Source organism: Strigops habroptila, chromosome 5 (genome assembly GCF_004027225.2).
Source record: "Strigops habroptila isolate Jane chromosome 5, bStrHab1.2.pri, whole genome shotgun sequence".
Taxonomy (NCBI): domain Eukaryota; kingdom Metazoa; phylum Chordata; class Aves; order Psittaciformes; family Psittacidae; genus Strigops; species Strigops habroptila.
Genome location: NC_044281.2, coordinates 65639834 through 65653878, shown reverse-complemented (window position 1 = coordinate 65653878; position 14045 = coordinate 65639834). Strand labels below are relative to the sequence as shown.

At 37.1% G+C, this 14045-nt stretch overlaps 1 protein-coding gene across 2 annotated transcripts in view; it reads left to right on the top strand.

Moving 5' to 3' along the window:
* MARCHF5 (membrane associated ring-CH-type finger 5) overlaps nt 1–13979 on the top strand; it is a 31843-nt gene extending 17864 nt beyond the window's left edge. Inside the window, exons 2-7 of one of the 2 annotated variants that reach the window (XM_030485871.1) lie at nt 2286–2488; nt 6550–6680; nt 9697–9880; nt 10318–10484; nt 11660–11815; nt 12203–13979. In XM_030485871.1, coding sequence (XP_030341731.1) covers nt 2286–2488; nt 6550–6680; nt 9697–9880; nt 10318–10484; nt 11660–11776 — 802 coding nt within the window. In that variant the 3' untranslated portion in view covers nt 11777–11815; nt 12203–13979. Of the gene's footprint in view, nt 1–2285; nt 2489–6549; nt 6681–9696; nt 9881–10317; nt 10485–11659 lie in introns of both variants that reach the window. The other variant, XM_030485872.1, reaches the window with a different exon arrangement.
* The last annotated feature ends 66 nt before the right edge of the window (nt 13980–14045 follow it).

Genomic DNA, 14045 nt, shown 5'->3' with positions numbered 1-14045 from the left:
TGAACATGTGGGCATGAGAGTTATATCTGTTATACCTGTCGTTCAATATTAAATTGCTTTTCCTGCAGTCTTATTTGGAATCTGCATCTCAAATTGTGTTCCTTTTCACAAGTATGCCAGTCATAAGCTGCTCTGACACACTCGCAACTTAATTTCAGTATACTTCCACCACTATAAATCAGAAGAAGATGCAGTGTTTCAAAAGAATCTCTGGCAAATATTTTATAGGCTCAGTTATTCCTATAAAGAAAACATGGTTGTTACTCAGTAGAGAAACATTTTCAGTTTACAAATAGAATGCTACCCAAAATAGTGAGGCCTTTAAAGGAAGCTGTGAGACAATGATATTTTTTCATTACTTCAAGTTTAAGCATGAAAATTCAAGTTTCCCATGGTGAGTTTCCCTCCCTTTTTCCTCATAGAGGAGTTTAAATACAAAACCAAACCAAACCCCCCAACCTGTTTGCAAGTGACATGCTAGGGAGAAAATACTGACCTTTTAAAAGGAATTACTGTGGCTTTGCTGCCGTGAAAGTGGCTCTAGTAAGTTGGCCCTTGCTCTGCATATAATTCCCTTCCAAATTTTGCCTGATGAGCTTTAGTTACAAGCGTTGTTTCTTTTTTTTTTTTAATGGGTGCAGAGGAAAGCTGTTCAGTATGTGTATGTTCAAGTATAAACTTGTCAAGTTCTCTGACAACTATTTATTACTGATTTCTATAAGAGATGGAGGGGACTTCTAAACTCCAATTTCTCTTCTCAGATGTTAACAAAGGTTAGAGATGGCATGCAGAAAGAGCATACTGAAATAAAAAAGAGAGGGGAGGTGAGGAGTAGTTGAGAAGCTGAAACAAGGAAAAACTTCAATTGAAGAGTATAAAAGGCTACGAAGAAGGTTTCTTACAAACATCAGATGCTAGGGGAGGGAGAAGAGAAGCATCATGAACCACTGTAACATCCCCATGTACAGACTGCAGTCATGATTCTTGAATCTGAATGTTATTTTGTTTAGCAGTGCTGGAGCATTGCTTGGCTTCTTACTATCTCAGTTACTGTTAGTGGTTACTCTTTCATCTTGATGATGTTACTCAAATTAAGAGAACAGAACTTAAGCATCAAAACAGTGCCGCTGCATGTACAATGTCTGATTAGATTGTCTTGATAGCTAAATTATAGGGATGCTGTTGCCATATACTTTTAAAAGTTGAACTATGACTGAAATGGTTTTCAAAATATTTCTTAAAGAAATACATCAAACCAGGTTGTAGTTGCAGTAAGGTCTTTATTTTGTTAGATTCTGGTTTATTATCTAAACTTCAGTATCTTCAGTATGGGAATTAGGAAATTATTTGACAGCAAAACCTAAATTATTGGGCCAACATATCAGATATTTTCCTAGTTTAGATCCGTATTTTAGTATCTCTTGTATCTTGTAAGGTGACCAAGGGGTCTGGCCAAATCATCAGATTCCAGATCCCAAATCATCAGATCATCTGGGAATTACAAGACATGTGCTTTCTTCAGGTCAGGTCACACAGCCTGTCAGTCTTTTATTTTCTCCTTTTAGAACTAATATTTGAATTTTATATATCCAGCAAATTCTTCAGTGCAGAAATCTCCTCCTCTAGTGTGGTACTTTGTAAAATCCATTGATCTGAATGAAGCACTTTCTCTTTTCAAAGAAAGGGAATGAATTTAATTATTTACTGTTTGGTTTGTGATACGTTGTATTATTTGTGTTACTTTGTCATTTAAGTATATTGGAGTTAGTTTCCCAAGTAACAGACTGCTGTACTGATCTTACATTTTTAATGTTAAAAACTTACAGAAATGTGTGCTGCAGAAGGAGAGAGAACACATTTAAAAATATATGGAATTTTCACATGCTGAATTATTCAAAAGTTGAACTACAGTCTCAGTGATTTTTAATTCATAGATTGTCTAAAAGTTAAATTAGTAATTTGAAATGTGTTGAAACCAGTTCTTTAGCTGTCTGTAGTATTATGTTAATACCAGAACAAGACCGGGAAACAAAATACTTAGATTTTTGATGATAAAGAATGAAGCAATAAGCATAGAATCATAGAATAGCTAGGGCTGGAAAGGACCTTAAGATCATCTAGTTCCAACTCCCCTGCCATAGGCAGGGACACCTTACACTAAAAGCATCGTCTCCTCTAGGCGTGTGTTTTCTGAAAGTAACATGCTTTCACATGTGGAAGTTTATTTTAAACTTGCATGTAAAAGTAGCACAAAATATCTTCTTTTTTTCTTCTTGTCATTACAGAAGCTGCTGGGTTTGTTTTGCTACTGATGAAGATGATCGGACAGCAGAGTGGGTGAGACCTTGCAGGTGCAGGGGCTCCACAAAATGGGTTCATCAGACTTGCCTGCAGCGCTGGGTGGATGAAAAGCAAAGAGGAAACAGTACTGCTAGAGTTGCTTGTCCTCAGTGCAATGCAGAATATTTAATAGTATTTCCGAAGCTAGGTAAGATACATCATTTAAATTTTAAACACAATATAATGGGTTGTTTATGTTGTTCCTATTTCCTTTTCCTTTTCGGCGCTTGGAGCATCAGTTCTGTTGAGAACTTGTCTATTACTTTTCCAGACATTAAAAAATAGCTTTATATTCTGCTCAGATTATCTTTTTTTTTTTAAACTCATCTTACAGAGAAACTGTTATCAAAGGAAATTCAGAGAAAAGAACTGTTGCGTTTTCTGAAAAATACATTTTTACTTTGTTTGAGAGCCGTTCATGAGTTAATATTGGCCTATATGCAAAAGGCAGAATATCTGTGGTTGCTGGGCACTGCTCTAGTTCTGGTTGTCAAGGTGAAAGAAAAAAAGTTGGAGATGGTCTTCCATAGGCTACTCTTGAGTAGCTGAGTAGGACGCTGCACGGTGTGCTGCACGTATTTAAATCAGCAGTGGTTGCTGTTATTCCAGCCCTCGTTTGCCCATATGTTCTGTGGGGTATATTAAGCAGGACAAGAAAATGAAATGTTGCCATGGAAACTGAAATTTTGTTTAAAAGTAAAACTGCTTGTTAAAAAAATGCTGATATAGCATGTGAGTACAGGAATTTAGAGCATCTTGAAGATTTTTTTTGAAGTATCTGATTTCTGTAACAAAACAGCTGAAAATAACATGTGCTGTCAGTTCTTTGGGACAGGACCTCTTCTGTTAGTATAAGGGCTGACAAAATTAAGGTGTGAAGGGAATTTTATATAGGTTCCAAGGTAGAACACTGAGTAGTGGGAAAGAAAATACGGACTAATGTATTGTTGATATTCAAGAAAACACGAACCAGCATGGAACTTGCTACCAAGTTATTAATATATCAACCACAGTTCAGCTTTGCTATAAGGATAAAGTAGAAGGGAATCTTAATCTCCATTACAAGGAGGGCGTCAAACTATAACATTTAGCATTGGCTTTGAGTGAAGAAATTGGTTTGATATCTGGACACTTAAAATGTACCACAAAACTTAAAGCTTAAAATCCTTACTTGTGTCTTGAATGATGGAATTGTAATGTGAGCTGCATTTGCATTTTATTTTGGCTATGGGGAAAAAGGGGAAGCAACTATAGTTTGGAGAGGATAATGCACATAAACAACAATAGGCACTTTCATTTGTTCTTGCAGTGTGTGGCACCTTTATTTGAAAGCTAAGATTCCTAAATTCCAACGTTCCTAGCTTCTGAAGCTGGTCTAAAATTCTTGCATGAGATTGTTCAGCTCTTGCATGCAAGAATTTTCTAATGCATTTTCCCTCACAGTACCATCTTCTTCTATTTTTAAACATGAGAAGGGTATAAAAATTCAGAATGAGCAAGAGTACACAAGAGCAGAGAAATGAATTTGGGTCCATCAAACATCCGTTATGAGCTTGAAGTGCCTTAAACTAGTGAGACAGTCTTGCCCTTTTGTAGCTCCTTTTCTGGTACCCAAAACTGTTCTATAACAACGATAAGTCAGTCAAGGGCACACCAAGCAGAGTGAGGACAGGAAGATGTTTTCAAGCAGTTTTGCTAGTAGTCCTGTCATTGCTGCAGCAGCAGCTGTCTTTTGAAGACATTACTAGTCATACCAGTCAAGAACTAAAATTACCTGAGCAGGGAAGAAGTAACAGTTGTTCTTTCCTTGAGGTATCACAGTTCAGAAACTTCTTTACATTAAGGCTTCTCTAATGTACTGCTGGAAACTTTCTTTCTAAAACCAGATTTCTGGGAAAGGGCACTCCCTAACACAACTTCTTATTTACAGTTATAGTTCTGAAGTAATATCAACTTGATATCTTTATAAGTAACAGAGGGTGTCTGTGAATGTATTTACCATCCAAAGCAACCTCTCTAGTGATATATCTTCTTAAAATTATAATTCCACTTCAGATTTGATAGTGTATGTCAGTTTGAAATGATCAGTAGTAACTATGTTCTTATTAGCTGTTCTCCTCTCTTCTATTATTTTTTTTATTAAATAGAAAAATATTATTGCCACTTTGAAAGTAACTGAAGTATCTTTTAGATTATTTCAGTTTAATAAATAGAAAACAGAGTTTGGCAGAAAAAGCTCTGTTAAAGCATGACAGCCTTTACAAAATGAAAATGATTTTTGTATTTTGTTTCCTTTGTGTGTCCCAGTTACATTTGTCTTCCTTTCTCACTACTCCCTGAAGGCCTAATTAAAAAAATCCAAACTGAAATGTTGTTTTTCTAGTCTTTTCTCAAGATTCTACACCTAATTCTGTAGCTTCCTTCTTGTAATGATTATTATCAGTAGGTGCAATTTGTTGGTACATTTAAGTGTTAGACTTCTGCTGTTGCCATATCACCTTGCCAAGATGTAGCAGGCAAGCTTCAGAGCTTTGTGTTGCCCTTTAGGACTCGCCAAATACGATGTGGTTTTGAGTCTTTTGTCTTCTTCAAAGAAATATAAGTTTGCAAAATGGTACAACTGAACAACTTTTTTCAGTGACGGAGGGGAACAGTTGAGAAGTGTAAACTACTGTGCATTTAGTACTTGCAGTTATGACCTTGTTGATACTTGCAGCAAATTAATAGACATCCCAGCACTTTAAGTCTGTCCTGGAAAGTTAAACATAACTTAATACAGTTAAACTGCTTGTACCAGTTCTTTGTATTTTGAGTAGAGTGTTCCTTCTTCAGAAACCCTTTAGTTTTGGTACCTAATCAATAATAGGATGCTCAACTCGAGAATATATTAACTCCATAGTTATACTTTGTCAATTACTTATGGACTAATCTGTATCTGTTGATGTATTTGAAGCAGTGTGCTGGTGAGGTGTTTACTGTCTTACAAGTTACACAGGAAGATGCTTCCTGCTCTTAAAACTAGAGCTCATTACTAAAACAAAGAATGCATGCTAGAAGATGCACACGAAGGTAGCCAATCTGAAGTATGTGGTAGTAGGTGAAGAACTAGATGCTCCAGCAGAGCTAGAGTAGAGAGTACATTAAGCAATATTCTGCCCAAGTTGCTTAGGACTGCCCACAAGTCTGATACATAACTTGGCAATATTTACAGTGACATCTGTTAAGGCTGCATATAAGCGATGTGGAGAATTAATTACTTGAAGAATGTGAGCAGGAATAACTTATATTTTCACTGATTTTGGTAGGAGAAAGTAGTAGGGAGCCAACAAGAATATTTGTGCATATGAGCTGGAGGAGGACAGTCTGTATAGAATTTGTTGACAAATACAAAAGAAATGTGCAATCTGACCATGGTGATGACATTTTTCACTTTGATACATACATTTCAGACTTCAGCTTCTGGCTTTTTCTTTGCTGGTGCTCTTGCAGTCTCACAAAGAAGAGATGCAAGCATGCCCTTGTTTACCTCATCACAGCTGGTCAGGGGGATGTCTTGCTCTGTGTAAGTCTGGAAAGTGCCATTGTCCTTAGACAGAACAATGAAACTATTCATGCATTGTTGTCAAAGGCACTAAATAGCCCGAATAGGAGGGGGTTTTCCTCCAATATCTGAAAGGTAATTGATCTCTAATACTAAATGCAGCTTTTTCCAGTGGAAAGAATTTTTCATACTGACTGTGCTACATTTTATTGTAGAGCAGGATAGTTTAGTAACAGGATTCCCGGATGGAGCTGTCAAAGGTAAGCACATGAAGTCCATTACAACTAATAAATATTTTTTCCTTTTAAAAACCAAAATATCTAACAAATAAAAAAGTCACTAATCCTAAAATGGTTTCTGCAGCAGAACAATTCAGATCCAACACAAAGGAAGCTAGTCAACTTTAGTGGGTAAATTAGTCAGTGCTCTAACCAGTATATTAATGTCTCAGAAAGACATGGTGGTGAATGAAAAGGTAGGTAGAAGTAAGTTACAAGCTTAGCTTGGTAGCTTTTTAATGATACGTTCTCATTTAAACAGCATGTGTGGGATGACAGACTTGTATTTTGCCAAGTTCTTTCCTTCTTATCAGTGATAGATGCTGACAGCTTTCTTCAGTATGCTTATATATATATATATCTTGAAACCTTACTTTTCCTTTATCATAGGTCCAGTTGTTTACGTTTTGGATCTTGCAGATCGACTGATCTCAAAGGCATGTCCATTTGCTGCAGCTGGAATAATGGTGGGCTCTATATACTGGACAGCTGTAACATATGGAGCTGTGACAGTGATGCAGGTACACATGTATTCCCTCCTCTTACCAGCTTTCGCAGCAAGTCTTTTAAAGAAAAAGTCAATTAATTAAGACTCTTCTTTAGTTGGCTTAAAACATGCTTTTGCTGCTTTCAGCACTTCCAGTGTAGTTAACAAATGAATTCAAGATGGGTGGATAGAAAGCTTTTTGCTTTTAACTGATCGTACTATATAAAGCCAAGTACGCCTGTTCAAACGTGGTTCAGTCTGCAGCTAAGAAAATTCCCTACTACACTAGGTGGCTGCCCTTTGTATGGCAGGCTGGTGAGCCCACTTCTGTTCTTACAGAAAAGGTACCATGACCACCTAACTACTACTAATGGGTAGTCTCATTCTTCAGAAAAGACACGAGACTTTTCTGAATCTCTTCTTTTACTTACAGGTAGATTTTGCTGGTAACATTCAGAGGGTTGAGACACGGTGAATTTTTCAGTCCTACCACTTTTTATTGTATAAAGGAAAACACATGCTCTGAATGGTGCAATTCGTTCATAAACAACAAGTGCAGAACACTGCAAATTAATAGTATTTTTTTTAATTACTTCAGACTGTCTGGTTAGTTGAAAGGGGAAAAAACCACTTCTCCTACTTCTGTTCTTGTGAATTTGCTGTTTAAATATAGAAATACTGTTGACAGGTGGTAGACTGTTAACTGTGGAAAGACTTGTTCATTGCTGTGCAACTATGAGACAAGAGTTTTCACGGTTCAACTAGAAGGATCTCTGTTAATGTTTTAGTTGTTTATTCCTGTATCATGTCCATAACCTGTGTTTTGCTTGAAAGCATAAAGTATTTCTGATGCTAATTCAGTTGTAGATAGAATTAACAAATCTGTATCCTAGTAAGTATTCTTCCAGAGTTCTAATTTTAAATATACAGTCTAGTCCTTATCCATGTAAGTGATACAGCACTACTTTTTCTTGACTTGTGTGGTACTGCCTTCAGTTCTACAAGTCACTCCATCTCCTGTTCTGGTTCTGTTTGTACGTGCTTTCATAGCAGAAATGAACGTAACAACTGCTTGAAGTGGAGCCCACATGGGCAGATGCAGGCTCCCTGGTAGCAGTATGGCCAGGGTCAAGCGGCTCCATAGGTGACGTGTAATGAGTTTCAATACCTCCTCCATTCCAGTGGGTAGTTCTCTGTATTACAGAATGGTATACTGGAGCATTTCTTTATCTGGTATTTTGTGTGGCCCTTACAGGAGCATTGCAACCACATTTAATACTATGACTAGACTTCATGAAATGTACCATTCCTTAGCTCCTTGCTCACAGCCTTTTCCTGTAGGAACTTACGTGTACTTTTTAGCTTCTCTAGAACTGCATAACCAAATGGAAAAATAAATGTTCCTTTCTGTAGTTGTTTCACTTCTGAAGGGAACACATCTAAACATCAGTTTAGGCAGCTGGTCAAATCCCAGGTATGAAGAATTAGCTATTTTGCTCTGATTTAATAGGGGTTTTGATCATATGGATGGCACGCTGGATAAGAGAATAATTATTTTTGCTTGTAATAGAGGAGACTAAACTGGGAGTGGGAGGGAAATGTTCCACCCCTTTTGCCACCCCAAATTTGCTAGGTTTAATACAGCTTGTTTCCTGATGCATTTCAGACTCCTTCAGTTGAAAGGCCAGAGAAGCACAAAAGCTATTTTTAAAGGTTAAGCTTCAGATGGTGAAAAATAAATACAGAATTGACATTGTGACTCCAGTGGTAGCTAAGTCAGTAACAAAACGTGAGGTTACTGAAAACAGGCAGAAACAGTAATCTAAAGCAGAGGACAAGATAGGCTTTTTTTAATGGACAGGGACTACAGGGAGAAAAAGGATAGTATCAGACATCACAATTTGGGTGGAAGATAGTGAAGAAGCTGGAAGACAAATGCTGAATATTTTTTTGCAGGTATAGTCTTTTGGTGGCATCAGTATTGGTTATGCCTATTTTTAGAGGCTGTGGTATATAATGTAACTTCCTGTTCTAGAAGAATAAAACGGAACGGTTTTCAAAGCAAGGCTAAAAAGTACAGTTAGAAGGTACTGTTGTGGTACGTTACCCCAGCTTCTTCCCTGTGTCCTCCCTCCTCCAGCACTGGGTTTTGGTGGTCTAAGGGGAGTTTGTGTTTTAACTTTGCTATGGCTGCATGTTCTTACCACCCAATTTTAAGTTCTGTGCAAGTGAAAACTAGATAGCTTTTTGCATTTGTGGGGAAAACAAGAAGTCGGGGAAAACACATGAGGAAATCCAGTGCCTGACAAGCAAAACAATTACTATTTTAGTGGTTTTAGTCTTCCTGGATTGTTATGAACATCACAGACATACATTTTATAAACTGCGAAGTCTGATGAGTTTATGTGCCAGTAGAAAAGTTTAGACACATCAGTAATGACTGTCCTTTAACATCATAGTGCTCACCACATTTAAAAATAAGGTGCAATTGAAGAAATGCTGCTATTTCCACTACAGTTGAAAATAATGCACCTCTTCCTGCATTGTCTAGAGAAGCAATACTTCTTAATACTGTGATCTCTGTTGCATAAGGTGTTCCTAAATAACACAAAAATTTTATTAAAATATCCTGAGATACTTGCTATCAGTTTATCCTTTAAAGACTAGTATCTATTTCTGAGTGTAGAATTAATGATGCTAAAATTGTAAATTCTGTGCATTTTGAAAGCATGCTGTTTTGATGTTTCAGATGTTTAGACTTTTACTTACACAGAACCATATGAAACTTTTCTTGAGATGGTAAGGAATTGTGTTACAGCTCTCTGCAAGATTAATGACTTGCAAACTAGGGCTGGTAGCTTGCCTGCGTTACCCTTGATAAGCAACCAAGGATGCAGAGGGAAAACCGAGTATGTTAGCTACAACAGTGGGTTTTTTTCTTTAACTTAAAATGTGTGGGCAGCCCCAAACAAACTAGACTTTTAAAAAGTTATATTCTGTGTTCAGTTGTGGCCTTTGTTATGTTTGCCAACTGTATACATATTTACCAGGTTGTGGGTCACAAAGAAGGTCTTGATGTCATGGAGAGAGCTGATCCTTTATTTCTTTTGATTGGACTTCCCACTATCCCAGTCATGCTAATACTGGGCAAGATGATTCGTTGGGAGGACTATGTGCTCAGACTGTGGCGCAAATACTCTAATAAGCTACAAATTTTGAACAGCATATTTCCAGGTAATGTGATAAAATTTAAAAGGAGTTATCAAGCTTGAATTTGTGCCTGTAGGAGATGGGGATAGGCAAGTAGTTTTTGCCATTCTTAAGTAAAGGTGGTTAACACCTTCCCTCTATTTTATGTTCAGTCTATTTAGATTGTGTTTGTATAGTACCTGGTGAGAAAGGTGGGACGAGGAGCAGGAGCATGATTTCAGTTAAGGCCTTGGTAACAGAACAAGCTACTGAAAATCATGGGTCTTATTTGAAAGTACAAATGAATACAGTCACTTAATGGAAACAGAATATTCACCGAGAAGAGAGAAAGTTCTCAAAAAGTAGTTGGGCTGTAGAACTGTAATAGAGTGGGGGTGGGCACTAATGACGAATGTGCTTCCTCTGCTCCTTTTGGGCTAGTGGCTGTGTAACTTTTTCTTCCCCCACTTTTATCCCTTCAGGCATTGGATGTCCTGTTCCTCGTATTCCAGCAGAGGCCAACCCTTTGGCAGATCATGTCTCTGCTACACGTATTCTATGTGGAGCTCTAGTTTTCCCTACTATTGCCACAATAGTTGGCAAGCTGATGTTCAGCAGTGTTAACTCCAATTTACAACGGACAATCTTGGTAAGATTCAGTATTGCTTGTGTCATAAATGATCATAAGATGTGAATAGGAAGTGTTGTGGGGGAGGAAGAAAAGTAAAAGGAACATGAATTGATCTAATACTTGGGAGTGGCATTTGTTAAGGGAAAAGGTTTTTTTGACGTTGCCTGTCTTGGCAGTGGGCAAGCATCGTGTGTATGTGAGATGTTGTCCCTATGACTGAAACTAACCTCAATTCAAGGCAAGGCTGAACGTTTTACTGTAATTGGCAGACCTTAGCATTAATTAAGGTGATAGAGATGATGAGGAACTAGCATCTTCTAAGGATGATCTCTGCAAGGGAAGGGTGGTGTTCATATTATGAACCTTTTCGTATTAGCTTCTTTGAGATAATCCCTTTGTTACTTTAATAAGGAGATAAAAATAAACTCTCCATAGAAGTTGAATGGAAGGGGGAGGGCAAAGTAAGGAGACCTTTGTGAGTAACCTCTGGCTTGCAGCCTTTCAAGGGGAACCACGCCGAGTATAGTAGGATGGTGTCCCTGGTCATCTGTCACTTCAGCCCCTCTTTTCAATTCCGACATGTTCATGCATCCTTCTCTTCCATGTGCAAGAAACAGTGATATTACAACTGTTCATGCAGACTAAAGGCTTGTTAGTGTCTCTTCTTAATTGAATACATTTTGAAGGCTTGAAATAAACATATTGTACAAGTTCTGAAAAGGAAAAAAAAGTGGGTTTTACAAAACGCAGATTTTATTCCGCTCCTGTGAAAAAGTGGCCTTTCTCACAGCCTGATAATGCTAATGGTAATTGGCATTATTCCTTGGCCCATATATAGTACATATTCAGAGAAGGGAGGAAAGCAGATACATACCTGTATTTCACTTTGTTCTTTAAATAGGATGTATTTTAATTTTATTAGAATATTTGTCAGACTTCCAAGCAAATAAAAGCTTTCAAAAGGTTTTACAGATCCAGTATGTAATCCCTTTAAGTAACATTAACTCCTGTAATAGTGCATTGTGACAGAAAACCTTGAGATACTCATTTGGATTGTCCTAATTAGCTAAACTTCAAAAGAAAGTGCTATATAATTGGAAAAATGTCTTCTTTGACCAGAAAGTTTCAAAAAGAACGTTTGCAATGCTGTGACACTGAACTGTGTGGGCTTTCAAAATATCTTTTTATTTCAGGGTGGAATTGCTTTTGTTGCTATAAAAGGAGCTTTTAAGGTTTACTTCAAACAGCAGCAATATCTGCGTCAAGCTCACCGCAAAATTTTAAATTACCCTGAGCAAGAAGGAGCGTAATGCTGTGATCTCTGGAGCTCGGACACTCTCACCAAGCAGGTTTCCATGTTGTGTTGGTTCCATCTTATTGCACACTAGTGGAGAATTGTGATAAGTCGCTGCTCCTATTTTTATTTTTTTTTTCCTTTAAATCTAATAAAGCACTGTCTTGTGGCAGGGTAAATCCTTTCAGCAACCATCAAACCTAAGAATGTGACCTGGCTTTCCTTATTTTGGGGTATTTCTGTTGGGCAACAAGCTTCTGAATTACTTTGAGCCAATATGCTGAATGGAAAAAGAAAAAGCATAAACTACAGAGCAAGAACATTTTGTGTAGTTAATGTAGTCTATATCCAAATGCCTTTTCTGTACGTTTGTGCTCATACCCACACTATCATCCAGTTCAGCATTTCACACAATGAAGGGATTTTTATTTTGTTTTTTTAGAAAGGAAATGTGAGTCATTACCAAGGAGAAGTAATTGTGGGACATCAGTCAATAAAGATTTCCTTGGTTTTTGCTGGTAGCAAACAAGGAGTGTAAAATGCTCAAAGGACTGGTTAGAGAAAGCGGAAGACAGATCACTCTCTCCAGGACTTGTGTGTCAGCTTTAGCCACCTAAGTAGTAGGTGTTGAAATCAGCATGGCTTCCAGGTGACTGCTTTATTACTGGTAATTTTTACTGTCCTGTTGTATCTTCTGCAGTGCCTAGTGTTATTTTCTCATGGCTCTTTTACTGGTTTGTGACTGGTGCTGGATAGCATATTTTTTTTCCTCCACCATAAACTAATTACATGGGGGGAAATAAATTTCAGTTGCTTATTTTGTAGCAAAGTATTTGAGCACTTGTTTAGTTTTCATGTCCCTTTTGATTATGTAAATATCCATACCATACAAAGAGCAGAAGTGTGAGGAAACAACATTGGACACTAAAGCTACATTAAAACTGACAGATTAGGACATCCTTCTGAACTTCCAGACCTGAGTGTATAACTCAGCTCTGTACCAGGACTGGGTTCTCTTCTGCCCACACCAGCCCCAGTGGAACAACTGGCTGGAAGGGGCGACACTACGCTTTGGGTACCTCATCTGAGCATGGTACACACCAGTGGGCTCGACACTCAAGACACCTTGGCTCGCTTCTGGAAAGGACTAAAGGATAAATCTTAAATGTATAATAAACTAAGTTTATTTATAAAGTAAGCTTTACTGTTGCAATATGTTCCAAGTAGCCAGCTGAGGGAGACACTAGCACTTCAGTTATCTGATGTATTTATAAACTTAATTTCAACAGAAATTAACTGTTTTGTGAAGTTATATTTTGACAAATGTAATACAGCCAGTTAATATTCATACCAGACCTAACCTAGCTTTAGTACTTGAAGTTTTTTCTTAACAACAATTTGTTATTCTCAATGTTGGTGGTTGTTTAGGCTTTTCTTTTTCCTTGCTCATATTAGTGCATCAAATGCATGGAGAAAGGTTTAAAAAAACTCTTTTAGTGGAAGTATTCATAAGTAACTATTTCTTTTCACCAGAAATGAAGTAAACGCAGAATGAACTTCGTATTTGACTGCAATAACGTATGTTAGAGAAATTCAAAATATGGTACCTTTTCTATAGTATCTTTATCTTAATTACTGAGATGTAATATTTTAGAACTGTACAAAAGTGTATATATTGGCCAAGTAGTATTCAAAAACTATACAGGTATTGAAAATTATAAATTCAATCAGTACCAAATACTTTTGAGGTTCTTGCTGTAGCTGAAGAACTACTATAATCTTGTAAGTCTGCTGATTATCTTTGAGTGGGCTCACTTTTATATAAAACTCTAAACAGTCACAACCTCTAATGGTTGCTGCTTTCTGTAAGATAGTCTGAAACAATGTCATATGTATTTCTTACAGAATTCCTCATTTCGAGAAAACAGCTTTTCAGTGGTCTTCACTGTATATATTTCCAAGCAATTTATTACTGTTTTATAAAGTTTCATTAATTGAATGATGCAAATTAGCAGGTTTGAAACTTGTTCCATGGGAAAGCTCAATGTCTCCTTGGGAAGTTAAAGCTCTTGTAAAAATGCAATTATAAAAATACTGTATGGACTACAAAATGATTTCACCTGAGTGCCAGAAGGTCATTATTCTGTTGTAAATCTTGTTTTTAAGTATTGCAAATTATAGTTATGTTGAATTAGGTTGAATAAATATTTTTTACACTCCCTGGTGTATTTTGTCAGTTGAACCAAAGGCCTGTAGCAAAACTTCTGAATGAAAAACGTGTTTTG